Raw genomic sequence first — 26482 nt, 5'->3', positions numbered from 1 at the left:
AAGGGGACTGTTAGAGCACCATCCTAGCAAGTATGAGGCCCCTAGTTCAAACCACAGTATTGCTAACAAAACAAAACAAAAACCCAATAATAAGTTGTGTTGAAGGAATTAACTGCTTGGGAAACAGACAATATAGCGGTGTACAAGTCAATATAGTTTTAGGTAGTAATAAGTGCTGTGAGGAAGATAAAATAATGGATGCTACGTAACGTGTGTCAGAGTGGTGGTAAATTAGAGAAAATAGAGAAAGCTCTTCTTAGGAGGAACTATTCAAGCAGAAATCTGAATGATTAGGAGTGGCCTTGCGAAGATGAAGTGGAATGAACATTAAGAGGCAGATCAGAATAAGAGCATCAGGAAAAGTGAAGGCTCTTAATAGTGAAGAACAAATTGCTTTGAGATGAATAGCAGAGGAAGCCAGAGCCAAATTATTTAGGGCTTTGAAGGCCAAAGACTCAAATTTGGGTTTTATTCTTCGTACAACTGGAAGCCCTTGGAAAGTTTTAAGCGAGTTTGTAATTAGATTTGATTAGTATTTTCAAAGCTAGCTTTGATAACTCTTTGATTGGACTCTTCAGAGGCAAGAACCTTTTCCATCAGTGCAGCCGTGTCAGTATTTACTCAGATTCTGTTCTGAAGCTTGTACTAACTTACCAAGTTTCAGCAAGACAAATGAAATCTAGTCCCTTCTTTTCGAAAGCAATCCAACAGCAAGTGACTTACGTTCTTTCCTCCAGACCAAACATCATTGGTTAACATTGAAGTATAATCTGGAGTTATTCTCCAGGCCCATCAGAAACTTATTTTTTTCTAGAAAGCATCTTGTCTTGTTCCTTTAAGGGTTTCACCATCCTGTACATCATGGAGATGACCCAGTCTCCCTCAATCCGGCTTACTTTGTTTGTGGCTTTTAGAGGTCATGTTATGTGGTTGGCTCCAATATTGATCAATTTCAAGTCACATTTAACCTCCTTCAGGCTCTTCATCTGGTATATGTGTGTGTATATGTGCACACATGTGTGCTCACACTTCTGTGTGTATTTTGTTTCTAAGTTAGAGGTAGCATTTTACATTTCCTATTTCATCTTAGGAAACTTTATTTTGCTCATGATTCCAGTATATTGCTGATTTCCTCATCCAACATGTCCAGCCAGTTTTATGTTATCTAATGTTTATATCTAAACACTGTTAAAATTGTTAACTTCATCAAGAAGAGAACCTGTGGCATTTCTCTAGTGACTTTTTTTTTTTTTTTGGGTCTGGTCGTGGGGCCTGAACTCTGGGCCTGGGCACTGTCCCTCAGCTCTTCAGCTCAAGGCTAGCGTTCTACCACTTGAGCCACAGCACCACTTCCAGCTTTTTTTCTTTTTGCTTATGTGGTGCTGAGGAATCGAACCCAGGGCCTCATGCGTGCAAGGATCTAGTGACTTCTTTCTAGCTGGCATGGGACTGATTGTTAATCTTTGAGTAGGGTTCTTTAGTCCATTATGAACCCAGTGATCTGCTAACTAAAAACAAACTCACAAGGATCATATGTAAAAAAAATTTTTTCCCCCAAATAGTTTGCAGAAATCAAGAAACAATAGCACCTCTTGATCTGTCAGTCTAACAAGTCGCAAAGGTAAGTGTGACCCATTTTAGTTTGGGGAAAACTACTAGTCTCTTTAGTTTTTATTAAGATGAAGGCTTGTTTTATTTTAAAATACAGATACTGGGTCATAATACTAAAAGTTCCTTTAGACAGTGATAAACTCTTTTTGATATAGAAAATGGTTTTTTCTCTTTTGAAGCTGAAATCCTTGGATCAGTGATTCTCAGTCTGGGCAGTTTAACTCTCTAGTGGAGTTATGATGGGAGATATTTTTTGCTTGCCACACCTTAATGAGAGGAGCACCTCAATAGTAGGTAGAGACCAGACAGGCCTACATACTACACTACACATACACTACACACTACAGCATAACACCCTTCAACAAAGAATTTTCCAGTCAAAAATACCAGTAGTATTGAAGCCGAGAAGCCCTCCAGGAGACAATGCCTAAAATTCTTCTTTTTTCAGTGACTCCTGTTCATTTTGTCTAAAATGGGTGTGAAGAAGAAGCGAGGCATGCAAGTTGCAGCATTTTCCATTCCTCATCAGGACTTTGAAACCTTGAGATGTAAGTGATTTCTGAAGTCATTTATTTGGTGTATTTCTTTTCTAGTTTGCAAGCAGAATGTTTTAATCTCTGGGACCCCATACCACATAAAGTTTACTTTTTTTCTATTTACTTTTTTTCTATGGTATTTACATTTAGCTTTGGATATAATATGAGTTTCTTAAAATTTTACTTTCAGACTAAGTTCTACTTGATTTTTGGGTATACAGCTTTAAAAATATTATAGAATACATAATACAGGTAAGCTCATACTCTTATGTTGTTAAATCACTGAATTTTTTGTATATGTATGTTTCATAGCTTTTGCTGATGCAGAGGGGAAAAATCTAGCTTCTTTGCTGTTACAATGTGTCCAGCTCACAGACGGAGTGTCACAAATCCATTATGTTAAACAGGTAAAACTGAACTCTTATTTATGAATTTATCTTAAAGATTATCATGTTCTTACGGATTTTTCTTTTTTTTTTTTTTTCAGTAGTGGGGCCTGAACTCTGGGCCTGGGTTTTGTCCCTGAGCTCTTTGACTCAAGGCTAGTGCTCTACCACTTGAGCCAAGCACCACTTCTGGCTTTTTCTGCTTATGTGGTCTGAGGAATTGAACCCAGGGCCTCATGCATGCAAAGCAAGCACTCTACCACTGAGCCTATGGATTTTTTTTAAATGAGTGATTTTTTTTGTTTCAATTATTTGATATCAACACAAAAGAATAGTTTTGTGTTTGTTTCTGTTCATTGTATAATGTTTTATTTAAAGCATCAATATAAGCCATCTTCAGGCTTGGAGTTGGATGTTTTTGTAGACATAAATAGATAAGATATGAGGTGATTGTATATACCTTTTTATGGAGATAATTAAAAAAACTTTTCAATTTGAATCTTCAAAAGTTTTTGGCAGACTCATGCAAAAGTTAATTTAAAGTATAAAGAGTATTTTTATTCATCTTTTTTTTTTTTTTTGTCAGTTGTGGGGCTTGAACTCTGGGCTTGGGCGCTGTCCCTCTACACTTCAGCTCAAGGCGAGTGCTCTACTGCTTGAGCCACAGCACCACTTCCGGTTTTCTAGTGGCTTATTGGAGTTAAGAGTCTCACGGACTTTCCTGCCCGGGCTGGCTTTGAACCTTGATCCTCAGATCTCAGCTTGAGGTCCTGGTTTGATTATTCAGCACTACATAAGCAAAAACAAAAAGCCAGAAGTGGCACTGTGCTCAAGTGGTGGAGTGCTAGCCTTGAGCTGAAGAGCTGAGGGACAGCGCCCAGGCCCGGAGTTCAAGCCCCACAACTGGATCAAAAAAAAAAAAAAAAGAATTAAATTAGGATCCTTAACAGTGCAGTATGGGAAACATTTCATAGAATAATTGATACTTAAAAAGTATTTGTAACTTTTTTGCACTTGGGATTAGAAAAGATTGCTTTGATTTTTTTATTTTTTTTATTTTAGGTTGTACCTTTGCTGGAGAAGGTAGATAAAAATGGAGTGTGTGATCCCACTATTCAAGCTTGTTTGGATATTTTAGCAGGGATTTATTTTTCTTTGAGTCTGAAAAATCCCTTGAAGAAAGTATTAGCAAGGTAAGAGATTAAAGACATGAAGAGGGGGCCGGGTGCTGGTGGCTCACGCCTGTAATCTTGGTTCTTCGGGGGCTGAGATCTGAGGATCGCGGTTCAAAGCCAGCCCGGGCAAGAGAAACCGTGAGACTCCTATCTCCAATAAACCACCAGAAAACCGGAAGTGGCGTTGTAGCTCAAGTGGTAGAGCGCTTGCCTTGAGCTGAAGAGCTGAGGGACAGTGTCCAAGCCCAGAGTTCAAGCCCCACAACCGACCAAAAAAAAAAAAAAAAGAAATGTAAAGACATGAAGAGGGAGGGCTTGGGTATTATAAAAAGTTCTTTTCTCATAAAAAAAAACTTGAAGTATATCACTAAAAATTCTATTCATTCAGTCCCACTCTCCACTTTCTCTTTCTCTCTCTCTTTTCGCCTTTTTTTCAGGTCATCGATTATATATATTTTTTAAGAGTAAGAAAAATCAGTAGGCTTAGGTGCTAGAGGAATGGCTTAGATGTAGAGTACCTTCCTGGTAAATACAAGGTCCCAAGTTCAAACTCAATACCAGCTCTTTTCCCAAAAACGTATGGCTCCCAACCGCTCTCCTTTGATATCAGACTTTTGAATAGCTAGGATTCTAGGCATGAACCACCAGTGCTTAATTTGTGTGAACTGGTTTGTTTGTATTTTGTTCCTATGTTTGTATGTTTATTCTTCCCCCACATACCCTGGTGGTGCATGGTTGTCAGAGTTTTTTGTATTTGTTTCTTTTCTAGCTCATTAAATGGCCTACCCGAATTTTTTCTAATGGAGGCTATACACAGTTTTACTAACCATCTTCAAGAAGAATTGAATACTGCTGATCTGTACTCTTATAGGAAAGTAATTGATAATATATCTTCCTGTATGGAGAATTTTAACTTGGGTAAGCCAGTATTTTTCTAGTACTTTTCCTGGCTAGTACTTATTTTTACATCATTGTTTTTACATGTCAATTTTGGTAAAACTCCTTACCAGTGTTAATTTTTTTCTTCCCCTATAGGTAGAGCAAGTGTTAATAATCTACTTAAGAATGGTAAGTCCTAAATATTCTGAGTTGTGAATACTTCTGTGAGTCATTTAGGATCTGGCTTTTTTAGTTTCTTGGTAATAGGAAAATGCTACAGATAACTGAAATGTATCATATTCCTTCTAAATTTATATTTTTCTGATATCCTTGTAGGTAACTGACCTAAAAATATTTTCTTGTGCTGAAGTTAAAACTCATAGTTCTAAGTCCTGGTTTGTCATTGTGTTCTTTTTCTTTCAGTGCTTCATTTTCTACAGAAGAGTTTGATTGACATCCTGGAGGAAAGTAGGCAAGTGCTACATGTTTGTATGTGGGCATGCGTGTACACTTGAAGTTGTGCATTGTCTCTCAACTAAAGACACTTTCAAAAAGGCCTTGGAGTGTGCTGTTTCTGTTCTTTTCCATTAATCTTAAAAGTGGGTATTTAATTGTATTTTTGAGGAGGTTTTAATATTTGATACTTGAAGATTGGATAAGTATGAGAATAAATGAGAAAGGAAAGAGCTTTCTTATTCATCTTTTGAGTATTCCTTTTTCATAATATCCTGTTCTGATTTCATCAGTGATGTTTCCTACATTATCTCTTAGAGAATATTAATGATAGCTGTCTTTTCTGTTAGTTTTAAAACTTTCAGCTTTCATGATCTCTATGTTTTCCCTACATTGCTTTTTTTCTTTCTTTTTTTGTTTTTGGGTCCGGTCGTGGGGCCTGAACTCTGGGCCTGGGCGCTGTCCCTCAGCTCTTCAGTTCAAGGCTAGCGCTCTACCACTTGAGTCACAGTGCCACTTCCAGCTTTTTTCTTTTTTGCTTATGTGGTGCTGAGGAATCGAACCCAGGGCCTCAAGCATGCAAGGCAAGTGCTCTACACTGAGCCACCTTCCCAGCCCTACGTTGCTTTTTTTTTCTATTGGTTGAGTTTGCTTATTTTATTTCCTGCTAGAAAGTTTCCCCAGAATCCCAGTGGTCTTTGACTGAGTATTAATATTTCAGAATAGAGTACTAAGAATTAATTTGAATCACTGTATATATGGATGGGTTGACTGCAGGTTTTATTCCAGGCTACCCTAGCTGGGCTATTTGTTAAAGTGGTTCTTTTTTGGCAGGGAGTGGTACTAGGGTTTGAACTGCTTGCCAAGTTGGCATTCTACCACTTGAGCACTCTACCAGCGCCTCCTGTGGCGATTCTTTAAATCAATTTTTTCATTTGTTTTTTTTTTCTCTCTTGGGGAATGGATTCACCATGGAAGAATCATTTAACCATGTTTTGGTGGTTAAGTGGGGACAAAAAGCTGAGTTTGGCTTTTGACTGGGTTTTGAACTCAGGGCCAGAGCCTCATGCTTTCTAGCCAGACACTTTCACTACTTGAGTTATGCACCAGTCATTGAGTTTGGTTTTTTGGCATCTGATATATATATATATATATATATATATATATATATATATATATATATATATATATATATGTACACAATATATATATATATATGTACACAATATATATATATATGTACACATATATATAAAAACTTAAAAAAATTTAACCTAATTCCCTTGTTAGCAGTATAGCATTACTGCTTTATCTGTATTATTTTAATTCCCTGCTGCATAATTGCTGATTTGTTTGTTTATAGACAGGATCTCACCATGTAGCCTGCTTGCCTTTGTCTTCCAAGTGCTAGAATTATGGGCTTGTGCAACCATCTGATTGACATGTGTTTTACATTTTCTAGTATAACCAGTCATCTGCTGGCTTAGAAGTATAATTCAGATTTCTTTTTCTTTTGAGGTAGACTGATAATCAGTCTTCTTGTTTTCAGCCATGTATTTGCCTCCATGTTAAGGAATATTTAATGCTACAAGCTTCTGAGCCTTTGTGGGGATACAAATTACGGAGCATCTGGGCTTATTCTCTGGTTTGGTATTTATCTTTCCTCATTCTGCTAAAGCAGTATCTACTTGCATTTCTTTCTTTCTTTCTTTCTTTCTTTCTTTCTTTCTTTCTTTCTTTCTTTCTTTCTTTCTTTCTTCCTTCCTTCCTTCCTTCCTTCCTTCCTTTCTTCCTTCCTTCCTTTCTTTCTTTCTTTCTCTCTCTCTCTCTCTGTTTCTCTCTCTTGCTCTCTTTTTTTTTGTCGGTTTTGGGGCTTGAACTCTGGGCCTGGGCACTGTCCCTGAGTTCCTCAGCTCAAGGCTAGAGCTCTACCACTTGAGCCACAGCGCCACTTCTGAGTGGTTTATTGGAAATAAGAGTCTATCATGGCTTTTCGTGCCTGGCCTGGCTTTGAACTGCGATCCTCAGATTTCAGCCTTCTGAGTAACTAGGGTTACAGGGCTGAGCCACTTGCACCAGACTTTATACCTGCTTTTCAACTTGTGAAATATTGTTATTATTTTACTGCTTCTGCCTTTATGTAAATATGCCTGTTTGTCTGTTAAATCCTATAGTTGTTTGTTTTAGGAGGTTCTTTTCGCCATTTTTAACTTGACGTCTCATGCCTCACAAGGAACTTCTCTGGCTCCTATTAGACTCTTCTTCTTGGCTCATCTCTTAAATTGAGGGTTCAGACCTTTCTCTTCTCTGTGTTCAGTGTCATGTCATCCACTTCTTAGAAACCATCCATCACCTTTATATTCAGGAGTCTCAAAATTATCACCATAGTTTAGATTTATTTCACCTTGGTAGATTCCCATTGTCAGTTGGCTCTTATACATTTTAGTATGGATATTTTACAGATTCCTCAAATTCAAGATGTCGAAAAAAAATTCCCTGTCTTTTTTTGGTCAGTTGTGGGGCTTGTACTCAGGACCTTGGCACTGTCTTTTGCCTCAGGGCTAGTGCTGTACCACATTGAGCCACAGTTTTACTTCTGGTTCTTTTGAGTGGGTAATTGTGGATAAGATTCTCATAGGAACTTTACTGTCATGTCTAGCTTCAAACTGCAATCCTCATATCTCAGCTTCCTGAGCTAGGATTATAGCACCTGATTCCCTGTATTTGTATCCCTATCCACAGCTCCTGGTAACTCCTTTCTACTTTCTGTCTCTTTGAATTTATCTGTTTCAGGTACTTCATATAATTGGAACAATATATATTTGTCCTTTTGTATCATGTTTATTTCATTCATGTCTATAGGATCCATTTATTTGGTATCATGTACTAGAATTTGATTCTTTTTATGGTTCAGTATTCCATTGGATGGATATGTTAAATTTTGTTTATCTATTGTCTGTTCATAGTCATTTAAGCTTTCTTGTTTTTAACCTGTTAGTGATTGTGTATAATGCTGCCATAAGCATTGGTATACAAGTGTACATTTGAGTCTATGTTTTCAATATTTTTGTGGAGTTATATAAGAACAGAATAGCTGGATCACTGTAGTTATCTGTTTAATGTTTCTGAGGAGCAAGCTGAGGTGATTTTCCTGTCTTAGTTTGAATAGGATCACTTGCTTCTCTTCTGTTGAAGGGCAAGGGTAGAAGCTGGGTGACCAGCTCACCTTGGCTCAGGCCAAGATGGTAGCAGGGACATGGTCTGATTCTAGGTGTGTTTTGATGGTAAAATCCCCAGGATTTTCTTATAGATGGGATGAAGAAGACAAGAGGCAACAATGATTGTACTGTTGTAGATAGAGATCCTAGAAGGTGTTGCAGGTTTGGAGTTGCGGATAAATTAATATACTTCGAGATTTTAAAGAGATTGAGTAAGGGTTAGAAGAATGTGTTCACTTTAGAGGGGGGTGGTAATAGGGACATTTGTACTTCAGTTTCCTTTTATAATAATGTCTTTTCTTCTTTGTAGAAAGTTTGCTGGAAATCATATTGTACAAACTCAGTTGATGAATGACTTGTTAGTAGGCATTAGAGTTTCAATGGTACTAGTACAGAAAGTACAAACTTTCCAGGGAAACCTTTGGAAGACTTCCAGTTCTCTCATCTGGCAAAGTATGTGTGGTTTGCTGAGTATTTTCACCAAGTTTTTATGTGATGGTAAGTGTGACAGCATACAAATGATAATTATAACTGTTGATCAGCTTTCTCTAATGGTTTAATGTGTATTTAACTAAGGTACATTTGAAATATATTTAACAGAGATATGGACCTTCTCCCCTAACTTCTCCCAGTAGTGAATAGTCTTAGATTGTATGTTTTTGTTGTTGTTTGTTTGTTGTGGGGCTTGAACTCAGGGCCTGGGAATTGTCCCTGGGTTTTTTCACTCAAGGCTAGAATTCTACCACTTAAAGCCACAGTTCTTCTTCTGGTTTTCTGGCAGTTAATTGGAGATAAGAGTCTCACGGACTTTCCTGCTTGGGCTGGCTTTGAACTGCAATCAACAAATCTTAGGCTCTTGAGTAGCTAGGAATCCAAGTATCAGCTACTGGTGTCCATTCTTGGATTGTATTTTTAATACTTTTTTTTTCTTTCAAATGTAAGGGATTATGTTGAGGGACTTTACTAAGCATGTGTATATTTTGTTCAAAGAAGAAAACCCAACCATCTCTGTTGAAAAGCTACAGATGTTAAGTAATAGGAGAGAATTGTTTAGAAGGAATTTCCAAGTTTAGAAAGAGAATCTAGAATGATTAGTGTAACCCATACATACTTTTCTCCTTAGCAACAAGTATTATCTTCAAATAATGGCAATAATTATGATTTTGAAGCTGGTCAATATTTCTTCTTCTCTCACATAAGTTGCTTTTGTCTGTATAAATTGAACCACTGGGAAACCGAACAGATGAGAAGAAATGTCTTTTTATATAAATATTTTAATTAATAAAATAAAATTAAGTGATAGAATATCATCATTTTGTAACTCCCAGTGATACAATGTAGGCAGCTTAAAGCACTTGACAATTGCTAACATTACAGAGAGAAAGCTAGAAATGTATCTTTTAGTGTCTTGCTGTTGGTACTCTTCAACTTTGCAAAGGGATTGAACTTAAAAGCAATCATGTCTCTAGATTAGCTGCTAATTATAGAGGATAGAGGAATTTGTTGAGTTATATCATGAGCCAGGAGCATATCATACATCCAGATTGAGGGAAACTCTGTAGGTTAAATAGAGTCCTTCAGCAGAGTCTCTCTTTGTGGGAACAAAGTTTTTAATTAACACCGATGTAGCTTCTTTTTTTTTTTTTTGGGTCTGGTCGTGGGGCTTGAACTCTGGGCCTGGGCGCTGTCCCTCAGCTCTTCAGCTCAAGGCTAGCACTCTACCACTTGAACCACAGCGCCACTTCCGGCTTTTTTTAATTTTTTGCTTATGTGGTGCTGAGGAATCGAACCCAGGGCCTCGAGCATGCAAGGCAAGTGCTCTACCACTGAGCCACCTTCCCAGCCCCCCAATGTAGCTTCTTTACATAGGCTTTGAAACTTCTTGAAGAAAAGTATGAGCCCAGCACCTGTAATCCTAGCTACTAAGGAGGCTAAAATCAGAGAATTTGGGTTCAAAGCCAGCCTAGGCAGTAAAGTCCATGAGACTCTTTTTTTTTTGGGGTCTGGTCGTGAACTCTGGGCCTGGGCACTGTCCCTCAGCTCTTCAGCTCAAGGCTAGCACTCTACCACTTGAGCCACAGCGCCACTTCTGGCTTTTTTCTTTTTTCTTATTTGGTCCTGAGGAATCGAACCCAGGGCCTCATGCATGCAAGGCAAGTGCTCTACCACTGAGCCACCTTCCCAGCACGAGAGACTCTTATCTCTAATTAACCACCAAAAAGCTGGAAGTGGAGCTGTGGCTCAAGTGATAGAGCACTATCCTTGAGCAAAAGAAGTCAGAGTTCAAGTCCCAGGAGCAGAACACACACACACACACATACACACAACACACAACACAACGTGCGCGCGCGCGCGCACACACACACACACACACACAGAGAAAGAAAAGTTTGAATAAAAAGAAAAGGTTGGGATAAAGAGCCATTGTCCACATGCACACACACACACAGAGAAATAAAAGTTTGAATAAAAAGAAAAGGTTGGGATAAAGAGCTACTGTCGAGGGAGTGGGGAGGCAGTAGATGATGCCCAGAGAGTGTTATTGGAAGAGAAAGGAAGTTATCTCCTGGTATTTATGGGCTGGGCTTAAAGGCCCTTGTGTCCATTGTTCCTTTAACCTTTAACAGCTTCTTGTCAGATAGGAGTTTGTTTTATAGAAAAGAAAGCTGAGGCAGGGCACTCAGTGGGTCACACCTGTAATCCTATCTACTCTGAAGGCTGAGATTTGAGGGTCACGGTTCATAAGCCAGCCCGGGCAGGAAAGTCCGTGAAACTCTTATCTCCAATAAAACACTAGAAAACCGGAAGTGGCACAGTGGTTCAAGCGGTAGAGCGCTCGCCTTGAGCTGAAGAGCTGAGGGATAGCACCCAAGCCCAGAGTTCAAGTCCCAGGACTGACAAAAAAGAAAAGGAAAGCTGAGTTCATGGGAGATTAAATAATTTGTCTAGAACCTAATCACCTAGGAACTGGTCAAGTAGAAGCTGTACCTGGGGCTGTCTGACCCCACAACATCTGCTCTTTTCTCTGTACCAGAGTATCTATGCTGTTAAACTTGTTCTCTGATTTTTTTTGCCAAACAGATGACCTGTTACAGACTATTCAGAGTACATCTGGATTAGCTGTTATTCTTTTTATTAAGACTATGCTTCATCCAGCTGAAAAGATTTCTGAATTGGTAAGTATCTCCTTTTGAGAACTGGACTTTGTGGATTACTAAACATATGCTTAGCATATTTTTTATTTTTATTTTTTTCTTTATTGAGATTAAGTGATTTTATAAATTTCACAGTATTGTGGGGTGGTGATACTTAGCTAAAGTCACAAACACATTTTAACCATTACAAGGCATTATTATGATTTATAAACTTTGATACCCCAGCTGTTTTTTTCCAAATTGGGTGATATGCATATTTCTTTCCTTTTGCTTAGTAAAAGCTGTTCCTTCTTTCTCTCTCATTACCTCCCACCCATCACTGCTCTTGAATTGTTTAGTTCACTTTTATCAATGTCCAGTGCAAGCTGATGGGCCTCTCTTTTGTATTTTTTCACCTGTTTCCCTCTGATTCTGTGCCCTCCTCCTAGCTTCCCTCAGATGTGCACATGTATATGCCATAGGTGAGGGCTTAGCATATTTTTAAAGTATTATAGGCCATCCTTCAGGTACTTGGGGCTCACACTTATAGTCTTAGCTCTTCAGGAGATTAAGATAGAAGAATTGAGATTCAGAGCCTGCCCTGGAAGACAAATCCAAGAGATGCTGATCTCCACTTAACCAGCAAAAAGCCAGAAGTAGAGGTATAATTCAAGTGGAAGAGTGCCAGTCATGAGCAAAACAAGCTAGGGGGGAGTGGATTGGCTTTGAGTTCAGGTACCCAGTACTGGCTTCAGAAAAAAAAAGGGAGGGGAGAATTGATAGAAAGTGGGGCAGTAGTAGTTCCCACCTGTAATCATAACTATTCAGGAGACTAAAAACTAAGAATTGAGGTCTGTAGCCAGCCTGAGCAGAAAATTTCTGAGAATCTTTTTTTTCTGTTTGTTGGTTGTGGGGCTTAAACTCTGGGCCTGGGTGCTGTCCCTGTGCTCTTCAGTTCAAGGCGAGTGCTGTACCTCTTGAGCCACAGCGCCACTTCTGGTTTTCTTTTTTTTTTTTTGGGTCCGGTCGTGGGCCTGAACTCTGGGCCTGGGCGCTGTCCCTCAGCTCTTCAACTCAAGGCTAGCTCTACCACTTGAGCCACAGCGCCACTTCCGGCTTTTTTTTTCTGCTTATGTGGTGCTCATGCTTATGAGGGCCTCATGCATGCAAGGCAAATGCTCTGCTGCTGAACCAACTTCCCAGCCCCCACTTCTGGTTTTCAAGTGGTTTATTGGCGATCAGAGTCTTATGGACTTTTCTGTCTGGGCTGGCTTTTAACTGTGATCCTCAGATCTCAGCCTCCTGAGTAGCTAGGATTACAGGTGTGAGTGACTGGCGCCTGACTTCTGAGAATCTTATATTCAGTTAACCAGCAAAATACTGGAAGTGGAAGTGTGACTCAAGTGGTAGAGCATCAGCTTGAGCAGAAAAAGCCAAGTGAGTAAGAGTGTGAGGCCCTGAGTTCAACCCCTGGTACCAGCACCAAGGGAAAAAAGAAAGGATAACACAAATGATATACGGTAGACAATAAGCATGTTTGTTTCAGTCAGTGTTTTAGCAAACTTATTCCACATGAAAAATACAAATTGGTAATATAAATGACAGTATTTGTATTTACTGATAGCAGGTATTTTTTTGTTTTTTGTTTTCATTTTAGAGTTACCTTCACACAGCATACAGGTGTTTCAATTTAACATGTCTATTTGTGTGTATAATGCATCTTGATCAGAGTTTTTTTTTTCCTGATAGCAGTTTCTTGCTGTATTATCTAGAAATTTATTTTGACCTTTTACATAATCTTATGCAAAATATATGTGCTCCAGCCAATGAAATCACATAAAGTCATTATTACTTAATAAAATTAAAGTTTGATTTCTTCAGTCATTTCTAACCATGTTAAGCTGGCCCACATGCAGGGGGCGACATGTGGTATGCCAGGACTTTCCAGAAAAGGATTCATATGCTTAAGATTTTGTTTTTTAAATATTAGTATAATACTTTTAAAGTTAATGGCTACTGTATCATTAGTTTTCCTGGAATGCTTTGAGAGAAAGAAGATTTTAGATTTGTATTTTGAGGTACCTTGTGAAAAATTTTGAATACATATAGGAACTCTGTTCTATTTTCCAGATTAGCTGTTTGCTTCTCCATTCTGTAGACTACACCTGTGTCCCCGAGTGGTTCACAAGCAGCTGCGGGAACCTTTGTAGTGCCCACATCCCTAGGCCAGCTCTCTTATTCCTGTGCCAGGGGACACTGGCCATGTTGGACTGGCAGGATGGGAATGTGGGTTTCAGTGGGGAGACCCTGCTCTTGGATACTATACATGTTCTGTTCACCTTGAGTTCACCGTGAGTTTCGATTTTGCTGCCTGACATTTTTGTTTTCTTGTAAGGCATTTTAAAGATGCCAATGAACCAGTATACTTAGTAATTTAATGAAAAATGTAGATTGATCTTAAAAGTGATGCATGTATGCTGAATGCTGGTGGCTCAGGCACATAATCCTAGCTACCAAGGAGACTGAGATCTAAGGATCATGGTACAAAGCCAGCCCGGACAGGAAAGTCCATAAGACTCTTAATTCCCAGAACTACTAAGAAGTTGAAGGTAGAACTGTGGTAGAGCACTAGCTTTGAGCAAAAAAAGCACAGGGACAGTGCCTAGGCTCTGAGTTCAAGCCCCAGCATCTGCCAAAAAAGTAAAAATGAAAACAAATATGGAATGAAACAAATGAAAGAAAGACATAATTGGTGTAGGCTAACTTGTAAAATTAATTTTAACATTTAGTCTTTATGAGATCTCTTAAGACTTTTCATCTAGTCTGGCTTCAAACCAGATTCCTTCTTATGTCTGTCTTTGAAGTAGCTGGGATTGTAACTATAGCCATTGTGTCTAGTTCAGCTTGTTTTTTGAGAGTGTCTCTAACTTTTTTTTTGCTTGATCTGACATTGAACTGCAGTCATCCTGTTTGCTTCCTGGATAGAGGCAGAGGCATGTGCTACTAGGTCTCGCCTACAATTTTTGGGGGCTGGACATGGGTGGTTCATAAATGTAATTCCAGATATCCAGGAGATGTAGACCAGAAGTTTTAGGGTTTAAGGCTAGCCAAGGTAAAAATTACTGAGATTCCATTGCAACATAAAAGCTGGATATGGTGGCTCAAACCTGTAATCTGTTATTTTGGAGGCATAAGTAAGTAGGATTGTGGTCTGAAGCTAGCCCTAGTCAAAGCACAAGACTATTTGAAAAATAAGTAAAGCAAAAAAGGGTTGAGGAGGGGCTGGGAAGGCGGCTCGGTGGTGGAGTGCTTGCCTTGCATGCCTGAGGCCCTGGTTTGATTCCTCAGCACCACATAAGCAGAAAAGGCCAGAAGTGGCTCTGTGGCTCAAGTGGTAGAGCACTAGTCTTGAGCTGAAAAGCGCAGGAACAGTGCCCAGGCCCCATGACTTACAAAAAAAAAGGAAAAGAAAAAGGTTGAGGAATGTGGCTCAGGTGGTAGAATAATTGCCTAGCAAGCATGGAGACCTGAATTCAAGCCCCAATATCACCCCAAAATGTATACTTTCTGTTTATTTTTAAAAAATATTAATGTCTGATTGCAAAATGAAATTTCTTTTACTGGTCGCATTATAATAATATGTATCATGATTCATTTTTCTTCAGGATTAAAGAGGCAACACTGGAAATGTTCCTGTCTAGAATCTTAGCATCTTGGACTAATACAGCTATTCATGTCCTTGAATCAAGTTCCCCAAACCTGAAGGACAGACTGAAAGGGAATTCGAACATAGTTGAAGGACTTTTGGAATATGTCTATACTCACTGGGAACATCCATTAGATGCTCTGCGACACCAAACCAAAATCATATTCAGAAATATTCTGCAAATGCACCAGCTAACTATGGAAGGAGCAGATTTGGTTGCTGATCCTTTCTTTTTGGAATTGACTAAGAATCTTCTGAGATTGGAATGGCAAATTAAAGGAAAGTATGCATGCCTTGGCTGCTTGGTAGAGTGCATAGGAATTGAGCACATACTGGCAACAGATAAAACTATTCCATCTCAAATCTTAGAAGTGATGGGTGACCAGTCACTGGTACCATATGCAAGTGACCTTTTGGAAACCATGTTTAAAAATCACAAGAGTCATTTGAAATCCCAGACTGTCAACAGTACTTGGATAGACCAGTGGCATGAAACTTGGGTTTCTCCTCTTCTTCATATACTTTGTGAAGGAAATCTGGATCAAAAATCTTATGTGATTGATTATTACTTGCCCAAATTACTGAATTACAGCCCTGAAAGCTTAAGGTACATGGTAAAGATTCTTCAGACATCTATTGATGCTAAAACTGGTAAGAAAAAATAATTTTTGTTTTCATTAATTTCTATTTATGATGTAGTTATATAGGCAGATGTTAAATCATATTGAATTTATCATTATTTCCACTTCTATAAATAGTTAAGGAAGCTAACTAGTGATAACATTTGCTTCAAACTGAAGCAAATGTTCCTGTACATAGCTGAATGAAATCTTTGGCTGAAGTTGTTTCTCCAAGCCAAGAAAGGTTTCCTTTATTACAAAGTTTTAATTTGTTGTTTGTTCTCAACCTAGAGTAAAATATATGTGTGTTTTACTTAATTGCTTATTCAAGTAATTGAGGCAGTAATTAAAACAGTTTTTGGCTAGTTTAAAAACAAGTTACTTTGTATCTTTTGGCTAAAGACAAAATAGGAAGTACAACCTAAAGTGACAGCTATCTGCGTCCTTTAGAATAGGGAAAGAAATGCCCTTCAGTAACTTACACAGAATGGAAGGGCATATGTAAGTCTGGAGGATGATTAAGAACCTTGTCTGGCAAGAGGGAAATTATTTTTATGTGCTGGTCCTTGGACTTCAACTTGGCCTGGGCGCTGTCTCTGAGCTTTTTAGCTTAAGGCTAATGGCACTTGAGCCACAGTTTTTTGGTGATTAATTAGAGTTAAGTCTCATGGACTTTCCTTTCCTGCTTGGCTGTCTTCAGACTGTGATCCTCATATCTCAGCCTCCTCAGTAGCTAGTATTACATGTAGGAGCCACGAGTGCCTGGCTTTCTAATATTTTAAAATAACTCTTAAGGAATCACTGGATTAAAATATAATTCAGCAATGAATATATAAATGAGGAATCTGGCTATGTAAATCAGTCTATTCTGCTTAATACAGCAAGAATATGGAATCTACATATCTTGCACTATTAAGAAATACTTTCAACAAGCATATTAAAAACCTTCAAAGAGTATCCATAAAATAACAGGAAAATTTCATTTTTGTACCTAAAAATAATAAATTATTTAAGTTACTTCAGTTGTTCTTACCTTCAGGTTTCATGAATCTGCTCTGAAGTAAGGTTGTCTTAGTTGTATGGCAGTGTGCCCTGGAGCCAGAGCTCCCCTTTCCCTTACTGATTGCTGTAGTCCTCCTTCCGGAAACCAACAGGTCATTTTGACCTTCCTTTCATCTTTATTAATGAGAACAGTAACTCCAAAATGTGCAGAGAGGTTCACTGTTTATTTTTAGAGAATCATCGGTCTTTGGTTGCTGAATTTTTCCTGTTCTCTATGTGAAAGTGTTTTACTTTTTGTATAATTGTTTGTAATATTTCTCCATTTTTTTTTATTTTTCTGATTCACTTCCCTGGTACATTTTCTAAGTGTCAAAGAAAAAGTAAAAAATACTAGCACATAATTTGACATTTTATGCTTCTCTGAATTTATTTACACAAGAACAATTCAATTTCAATAATGATTATTTTAGAATAGGAACTTTTGTGTTAAAATTTAGTGTGATTTTTATTTCACAGAATGTGGTGTTAATTGGAAACATGAAAATTGTAGTCTTTCTTAGCATAGTAACAATCTTTGGTATTACACTTTTGGGATAAGAACCACCTTTACCATCCTTAGAGTCTGGTGATAGCAGGGGAGCTCTAGGAGCTTTGATGGCATGTTTACGAACAGCAAGAGCTCATGGACATCTTCAGTCTGCACCTGATGTCTGGGAGAACCTTGTATCCAGTGCAAGAATAAAACAAGGCCTAATTCATCAACATTGCCAAGTAAGGAGACAAAACCACTGGGGTTTGTACATACAGTAGGTCCCTTACTCTTCGATTCCTTTAGCTTTGCAATGTGAAGGTCCCCAACTTTTGCCTAGCACTTCTCTGGGGAGTCCAGGAAGAGGACGGAGAGAAAGTGAAAAAGTCATCTTTTTACTCAGTCTATGTAAAATGTAGTTGTGACAAGAAAACTTGTATAAGGTACCTGGGAACTCTGTAAGGGGTCAACAGAGTTATCAGTAACATGGACATTGTCTGCAGAACGAAAGGTTTTATCCATCTTTTGGAAATTGCTAATGCTAGGCTGTTGACTTCATTGGTTCTCAGTCAACAGTAGAATAAAATCATTCAACCAGAACTGTACCTTCATCAGAGAAGGGTGTTTATGGGAACAGAAGCTTTGCAGAGTAGGATTTAAAAAAGAAGCCACATGGCCGGGCACCAGTGGCTCATACCTGTAGTCCTAGCTACTCAGGATGCTGAGATCTGACGATCACAATTCAAATCCAGCCTGGGCAGGAAAGTCCGTGAGATTGCAAGTGGTACTGTGACTTAAGTGGCAGAGCACTGGCCTTGAGCTGAAGAGCTCAGGGACCGTGAGCGCCCAGGCCCAGAGTTCAAGTCCCACGACTGACCAAAAAAAAAAAAAAAGAGAGCTGGGAAGGTGGCTCAGTGGTAGAGCGCTTGCTTTGCATGCCTGAGGCCCTGGGTTCGATTCCTCAGCACCACATAAGCAAAAAGAAAAAAGCCGAAAGTGGCGCTGTGGCCCAAGTGGTAGAGCGTTAGCCTTGAGCTGAAGAGCTGAGGGACAGCACCCAGGCCCAGAGTTCAGGCCCCACGACTGGACCCCCCCCCCAAAAAAAAAAAAAAAAGAAATTCAGGGAAGTAATCTGAGAGTGATTTGAAGAGGTCCTGAGGTGAAGTCCCCACTAGGAAGAGATAAAGAATTGAAGTTGAGTGTTACTATGAAATAATTTAAGGTTGTTGATTTTTATAACACTCCCAATTTATAAGTTTAATATGATAATTTGATAAGACATAGTTGCAGGATATTTTGACTAGGAAACGTATGGAGGTATATGGGTGAACAATTTACTTTTTTCCTTTGCTATTCTGTGTAAACAATTAGACATTTCAAGTAGTATAGGCTTTGCTTATTCATTTGGAAGATTAACACTTGGTTGTTTGATGTATTTTAGGTCCGAATAGATACATTAGGTTTGCTTTGTGAAAGTAATCGAAGCACAGAGATTGTTTCCACAGAAGAAATGCAGTGGATTCAATTCTTTCTCACATATAATCTCAACAGCCAGTCTCCAGGAGTGCGGCAACAGATTTGTTCTCTTCTCAAGAAGGTAGAATCTTGGTCCTAAAACACTGGAAATACTGAATTTCTCTTTGCAACTTATTTTGCTCTGGAAATCATTTTGAAAGAGTGTAAATTTTGGGAAGTTGTAAGAACATCATGGCATTTGGCTGCTACCTTTCTTCATGACCCTTTTGTGCTCTGCTCTGCGTTTTCTGCCTGTCGGACTAAAATCTAGATTGAAATTCCTTTATGTTGGAAATTAAAACAATCTCTTAGGGCCAGATGCTGGTGGATAGCTATTCAGGAAGCTGAAATATGAGGATCATGGTTTGAAGCCAGCCCAGGCAGGAAAGTCTGTGAGACTCTTATCTCCACTTAGCTACCAAAAAAGCCAAAAGTAGAGTGGTGACTCAAGTGGCAGAATGCTGACCTTGAGCACAAAAGCTCAGGGTTGACACCTAGGCCCAGAGCTCAAGCCACCGTACCAGAAAAAAATATTCTCATCGGAGTCATGGGGTTATAAGATAGTTATACGAAAGCTTTGGTAATAGAAGAAGGATGCTCTTACATTTTTAAAGTTTATATAGTCATTTTTGAATAATTCAATTTGAATTAATTATGCAATACATCTGAGCTGCAAAAGTGTAGACTATAGAAATGAGTACATTATCTTTAACTCCAGGCCAACATAAAGGAAATGGAAGAGCTGTGGCTTAATGACTGTATTCTTTTGCCATATACTTCATTTTTGGTTTTGAAAATGCAAATGTTAATTTTGCTGTCAAAGAGAAATATTGTAGATGTTAAGAGCTTCAAAACCATTGCTATCATTGCCTTGAATTTTCCCTTTCATGCTGACATTTGTGATTAGTATGTGGTTCATATATTTTCTGTTTTTCTTTGTCTTATAGTTGTTTTGTAGGATACAGGAAAGTTCTCAAGTACTTTACAAATTGGAGCAAAGTAAATCCAAACTTGAACCAGAGAATGCATTAACCAAAGAACAACCCTCTGTTTCTTTGCAGCAATATAAGGTAGGTAATACATTTCTAGACATAATAGAGTTGTGGCAATACTGATATTTGAACTCAGGGCCTTTGCTTGCTGGAAGTTGCTCTCCTATTTGAGACATTTTCCCAGCCACCTAGACTTTCAGATTTAAGAAAGCTGAAACTGTGAGTAATCATTGGAGGGAAACAAATAAAAATCTCATGTTTTTCTTCAAACTGAGTGTTAACATAATCCTTCTGCATCTTTGGTCTCCCACTTGAGATAGCCTGAGTCATGAATTTGACATTAATGGGCCAGTCTCAGTAACAGTTGGATCAGGTGATTTTAGTGTTTTAACAGGTAGGCAGTTGTCAGCTCTGCATACCTCTTGACTGGTTAGAAAGCTCTACTCTGGCTTGACCTACTTTCTCTTTACCCTGACATGACCTGTAATGCTCTGTCATCCATAGTTAAACTGTGGAAAGAAATTTGTGTCTCTCTAATTAGAATGAGCTTTAAGAATAGAGCTGAAACTGTATGCTAGTGGCTCACACCTGTAATCCTAGCTACATAGGAGGCTGAGATCTAAGGATCATGGTTCAAAGCCAGCCAGGCAGGAAAGTCTGTCAGACTCTTGTGGCTCAAAGTGGTAGAGCATTGGCTGTGTGCAAAAGAGCTCAGGGATAGTGCCCAGGACCTGAGTTCAAGCCCCATGACAGACCAAAAAAAAAAAAAATAGAGCTGAGATCTAGGATACTGTGTAAATGGGATAGGTACAGCTTTACTTATAGCCGTTGCAATCTGGACTATGGCAACCTTCAATTTCAGGACAACAAAATGAGCTTTTCACTTGTTTCTTAACCAAATCTAGCTGACCTCTTTTTTTTCCCCTAAAGCCAAGTTGGAGGCAGACTCATCTGTTTAGGGAAATAAATATAACAATGATGCATTTTGAACTATGCATTTGAACTACCTACTTTTTACTTTAAAAGGTTAAAAAAATTTAACAAAGACTTTGTCTATACAAAGGCTGAAATTAGCTTCATCTTCTAAAAATTCTGACAGTGAAGATTAGAAGGTCATGGCCTGACCTTTAAGAACCCAGTCTCAATTTTACCACGTACTAATTGGCTGACTCGAGTCTCTTCCACTGTAAGTGGTATTAGTAACTTCTCTCAGAAGGCTGGTATTGAAGATTTAATGAGAAAGGTCTTTGTAAACTGTAAATCATTCTAAAAAGTCTCACTGGAAGTCATTAAAAATGACTTAGAGTATGTATGGAACCCCTGTTGTGTGTTTCAGTCTCTTTTAGATCATTGCTAGGTTTAGAAAAATGCCTTTTTCGCTTCTTTTGCAAGGAGGAAAGTGACTTTTGTGAAGTCTCAGTAAAGTACTTACAAAAAGCCCTCTATTTTTGTGGATTGAGAACCTGGATTATCATGAATGTAATTGTGGATATACAGTTTTGTTTTTTTCCCTTGAGACAGGGTCTTATTATATAGCTTACTTGGCTCTAAACTCACCATCTTCCTCCTGCTTCTGAGTGCTGGAATTACATTTGGGAGCCACCAGACCTAACTGAATATGCGGTTTTGAACATTAATCCTTAGAGACTTACTCTGAGTCTTGTGGCTATGATCCTTTCTCCTAAGTGGTAGTAACCTGAAGCTCTTGGGGGCTGTGAGGTTAGCCCTGAGTTTTCATTATCCTCTTGGTAGCAGGTAGACTGAAGGCCCAGTGCCGATTAACACACCAAGTGCTAGGGAGAATAGGAGACTCATTGAAAAAGATGTCTCCTTGACTAGTAGAGATGATTTCATATCTAAATAACCTATATTAATAATGAGATGACTTAAGCTTATAAAATACTGTACATCCAAATTCTCATTTAATTTTTAACCAGATTGAGGGGTTAATACTCTTTTGTGTGTGTGTGTGCTGGGACTTGAATTCAGGATGTGAGCACTGTCCCTGAGCTTTTTACCTCAGAGTGCTCTACCACTTAAGTCACACCTCCACTTCTGTTTTTGTTTGTTTGTTTGTTTTTTGTAGTTAACTTCCTGCCTGGACTGGCTTTGAACCTTGGTCCTCAGATATCAGCCACTTGAGTTGTGAACGTGACAGGATAAGCATTCTTATTCTTATTTAGCAAGTGAAAAACACTGAAGTTTAATGAAGTTCAGTGTGACTTCTCATGATCCCTCATCTAGGACCCAAATCCAGATCTGCTCTTAATTTCATTTTTTTTTTTTTTTTTTTTGCACAAGGCTAAATTAAGTACAGGCTTGGAGGTCAGAAAGTCCAGGAAGAACTTGGGGAGTTCATTGGGTGCAACTGACATACAAGGTTCTTGGGAGAATGGAAGACTTGGGTAGTGGGAACTGAGTGTTGAAGGTTAAATTGAGAATGAGTAGCAGTTAGTAGTAAGCCAAGCTATTTGGAAGTGTCACTCAGAACAATTAAAGTGTCACAGGGACATACATGGAGTTACTTCCAAGTGTGTAGGAAACTGTGGTCCAAACTTAGGATCCTAATGCATAAATGTGTTCTTTCTATCTATTACAGTCTAATAGAAGGAAAAAAGAACTGTGTCAAAAAAATAAATTGCAATTAGGATAATCCCTAAAGAGTAACCTTATTATAATTTAATGGGAATGCTGAGTTCCAGCAGGATGTGTTTAGATTAACTAGGATGTTTTCTGAAATTCAGTGGAATTAGTAAACTCTTAGGACTTGTAAGAGCCTAAAGGACAAGGTTGCATGCCTAGCAGAAAAGTGAATGCATTGATCTTGCATTCCTGTCTAATCACTTGGGACTCAGGCTACACATACATTACTCATAGCTGAGCTGTAGCAGGATGTTTGAGAGTCACAGCTGTTTTTTGCAATTTTCCTCTTTATCTTAACACTGAAACTATTTAAGTAAACAAAGGAGACCTTATTTTTGACAAAAATATTTTGATAAAATGTTAACATTTTAATAAAATAGTTCTAATTTAATAATTTTAGTGTTAATTTTAATAAAAGTTTTAATTTTCTATCATTTGCAGATAGATTTGCAGAGAGAGAGAGTCCCGGGGGGTAGGGAGAAAACAATAGAGCAATTGGATCTTTGTGAATTATGCTTAAACTTAGTTTGTACTGTCTGTTTCTTCAGTTTAAAATGTTCATACCTTTGATGCCTAAATGCTTTTGGCTAGAAAAGTTAGTATTCATTCAGTTCTGGCACAGATCAGGATCTAAACAGATCTTGTTTTTATCAAAAATATGCTTTGCTTTTCTGACCAACAGTAGGAATTGTTCTGATTGTTGACTATACAAAGATAGGGTTTGTTAGGTTATATCTACTCTATGGCCATGGTTATTAATCTGTTTTGTGTGGCTATAATAAAATACATGAGGCTAGATACTTTAAAAAGAGGAGATTTATGAGGAGAAGAAGTTGGTGGCTCCTAAAGTCCAAACACCATGGTACTGACCTCAGGTAAGGGCAGACCAGTGGGCACAGTGTAGAAAGAACACGTGGGAGTATAAGAAAGCAAGAGAGTAAGTCAGGAATGTTCAGCCTTGGCATTATATAACAACCCCTCCTAATAGGAACTGATATAATCCCATGATATCTGGCTCAATTCTGAGGAAGGCATTAATCCATTCATGAAGGTAAAGCCTCCCTGACCCAGTTGCCTTCCAGTAGGCCTGCCTCTCAAAGGTTCCACACTTCAACACAGCCATATTGGAGACTAGGCTTGAAGCACATGAACCTTTGGAGGACAAACTGTATAAACTATAACTGATATGATGAATAATTAAGAGAACTAAACACCTAGTGTTATTTATAAAAAATCTTTACTCTTGTTATTAAAATTAGCGAAATACTGATTCTGGGTTAGCTTAATGTGGGTCACCTTAATTATATTTATTGTATATTTTTTTTAGGATTTCATGTCATCTATTTGCAGCAGTCTCTTTGAAGCCCTCTTTCCTGGATCTTCTTATCCAACTAGATTTTCAGCTTTAACCATTTTAGGCTCAATAGCTGACGTTTTTCCTGTCTTAGAAGGTAAGCTTTCAGTAATCTTTGGGGAAGGTTTTCCCTCTTTGAAAATAGATGAAGTTAAAAACTTGCTTTACTTGAAGTTTTGGTTTCATATGTCCTTTCTTTAGATTCCTTATTATGTAGTTTTTACTTTTACATAACTAAATTTTCCAGTAAAGGATCAGGAAGAAGAGAAGCTGCGTTTCTCATCACTGATCACTGTTTGCCAACCATACTACACATTTCATGGATTTTAATTATTATGGGAAGAGTTCCTACTCTTAACTCCTTTTCTTTTGTTTATTGTGAAAATACCGTACAGAGGGGTTACAATTACATAGGCAAGGTAATGAGTACATTTCTTATCAAGCATTGTTGCCTCCTCCTTTGTTTCCCCTTCCCATCCCTTCCCATCTCCCCCCCCCCCTTAACTCCTTTTCTTAAAACTGTTTCTTGCTTTTCTTCATTTAGTTTAAAAGTAAAATCCTAATTGTCACCCTTATGTTGATTATTCTCAGTAAATCCTCCTTGTTATAGAGTAGTTTCCCTTCTATGCCCTCTGTTTTAACTTGGTTTTGGAACGACAATAAGTTGTCATTTCCAGGCATTCTGATTTAATGACATTCTTTGTCCTGAGGGTATACAAAAGATAAGGATGTAAACTTAAGTTTTTGTCTTTGATTTTTGACAAAAAATGATTCTTTTTATTCCTGTACCACAGTATGTGTACTTTATTCCTATACCACAGTATGTGTACTTTAATGTGGATTTCTTACTTATGCTTAGTGTTCCTTGACAATGGTCAAGCAGGAAAATATTCTCAGTTGCTTGTTAACAGAGAATAGCCTTGGGACCAAGGAGTTTTACACTTTTTCCCCTCTTTGGTACTGGGGATTTAACAAATTGGGACCTTGGGCTTGCTACACAAGTACTCTATCTCTTAAGCCATCCATACCCCTAGTCCTTTGTGGTTTTTTTAGTTTGTGTTTTAGACCTTATTCTAGTTGTGCCTGTAGTAACTTGCTCCCACTCTAATTAGTTTTTGTTTTTGTGCTGGTATTGGGGCTTGAACTCAGGGCCTGAGCACTGCTCTTTAGCTTTTTTTTTTGATGTTGTTGTCATGGGGCTTGAACTCTGGGCCTGGGTGCTGTCCCTCAGCTCTTCAGCTCTTCAGCTCTTCAGCAGTCTACCACTTGAGCCACAGGGCTGCCACTCCTGGTTTTCTGGTGGTTAATTGGAGATAAGAGTCTCATAAACTTTCCTTCCTGTGCTGGCTTTGAACTGTGATCCTCAGATCTCAGCCTCCTGAGTAGCTAGGATTACAGGCATGAGTCACCGGCACCGGCCGCCCATTAGCTTTTATGCACAGTTCTACTACTCTATCATGTAAATCATACCTTCAAGTTTTGAGTTAATTGGAGATAAGAGTCTCACAGACCTTTCACGCCCAGGCTGTCCTTGAACTGTGATCCTTAGATCTCAGCCTCCTGAGTAGCCAGGATTACAGGTGTGAACTGGCCCCATTTGTTTGTTTTTTGCCAGTCATGGGGCTTGAACTCAGGGCCTGGGCACTGTCCCTGAGCTTCTTTTTCCTCAAGGCTAGCACTCTACCACTTCAGCCATAGCACCACTTTAGACTTTTGCTGTTTATGTGGTACTGAGGAATTGAATCCAGGGCTTCATAAATGAGCCACATTCCCAGCCCCCATTTGTTTTTGAGATAGGTTCTCATTGGCTTTATCTAGGCTAGCTTGAAATGGCATTATTCTCCTGCCTCTGCCTCTCAAGTATCTGGGATTACAGACATGTTCTACCATGTGGGGCTCTAGTTGGATTTTAATTAGTTTAAAAAAAATTAAATTACTAGACCAAGTGTAACTTTCTAACAAGAAGGAGAGATTTGCTATTAATACATGCTTATTTCATTTAAGGAAAAAATGATTGTTTTCAAGTTTATTTTGAAAAAAAAATCAATAACAAAGTTTCAGGAATAGTTCAAATGAACAGCCATGATCCCCTACCTAGAATGATAAGTTAATATTTTGTCACATTTACTTTATCTGTCTCTTCTTAATTTTAAAACTGTTATATAAGAGTCTATTCAAGAAATTCAATGTTGATAAAGTTATGTTTTTAATATGCAACCCATATTCAAATTTTCCCATTTGTCCCAACAAATTGCCTGTTATAGTACAAATAAATTTTCTACCATCTGGAAACCAATTGCATACAATCACATGTTGCTTTTGTTTTTTTGTCTACTTATCTTTATTGGATATTTTTTAGCTTTGATTTCACTAAACCCAAATGTTAAAATAGATTTGAATTAAGACACCACATTTGTGTCACTGATAAAAAAGCAAGACTGTCAAAACGAATTAAATTTTGTTTACTAGTAACTTTAGAAATAATGATAATGGTAAAGATTTATTTTATTAACTTTGAACTGGGAGAGAATAAATTTTTGTGTTTTTTAAGCCACTTAACGTTTGTTAATTTATTATAGCACTTATAAAAAATGAATACTGGGTAAATACAGGGAGCTTTTTTTTTTTAAATTTTATTTTATTTTATTTGTGAACATACTGTACAGAGGGGTTACAATTGCATGGGCAGGATAATGCGTACATTTCTTACCAAGCATTGCAGCCTCCTC

The 26482-nt window shown here is 38.2% G+C and overlaps 1 protein-coding gene across 3 annotated transcripts in view; it reads left to right on the top strand.

Annotated features, from left to right (window-relative positions):
* The first annotated feature begins 1550 nt into the window (after nucleotides 1-1550).
* Thada (thyroid adenoma associated) overlaps nucleotides 1551-26482 on the top strand; it is a 314583-nt gene continuing 289651 nt past the window's right edge. For all 3 annotated transcript variants that reach the window (XM_013017946.1, XM_013017947.1, XM_013017948.1), the window contains exons 1-15: nucleotides 1551-1621; nucleotides 2060-2159; nucleotides 2460-2554; nucleotides 3596-3726; nucleotides 4478-4626; nucleotides 4744-4776; nucleotides 5011-5059; nucleotides 8569-8756; nucleotides 11340-11434; nucleotides 13523-13743; nucleotides 15058-15749; nucleotides 17340-17491; nucleotides 18691-18846; nucleotides 19712-19834; nucleotides 23727-23850. In XM_013017946.1, the coding sequence (XP_012873400.1) occupies nucleotides 2084-2159; nucleotides 2460-2554; nucleotides 3596-3726; nucleotides 4478-4626; nucleotides 4744-4776; nucleotides 5011-5059; nucleotides 8569-8756; nucleotides 11340-11434; nucleotides 13523-13743; nucleotides 15058-15749; nucleotides 17340-17491; nucleotides 18691-18846; nucleotides 19712-19834; nucleotides 23727-23850 (2284 nt within the window). In that variant the 5' untranslated portion in view covers nucleotides 1551-1621; nucleotides 2060-2083. The remainder of the gene's footprint in view (nucleotides 1622-2059; nucleotides 2160-2459; nucleotides 2555-3595; nucleotides 3727-4477; nucleotides 4627-4743; nucleotides 4777-5010; nucleotides 5060-8568; nucleotides 8757-11339; nucleotides 11435-13522; nucleotides 13744-15057; nucleotides 15750-17339; nucleotides 17492-18690; nucleotides 18847-19711; nucleotides 19835-23726; nucleotides 23851-26482) is intronic.

Source organism: Dipodomys ordii, unplaced genomic scaffold (genome assembly GCF_000151885.1).
Source record: "Dipodomys ordii isolate 6190 unplaced genomic scaffold, Dord_2.0 Scaffold37, whole genome shotgun sequence".
Taxonomy (NCBI): Eukaryota; Metazoa; Chordata; class Mammalia; order Rodentia; family Heteromyidae; genus Dipodomys; species Dipodomys ordii.
The sequence above is the reverse complement of the archived record's forward strand: the minus strand, read 5'-3'. Positions and strand labels throughout refer to the sequence as shown.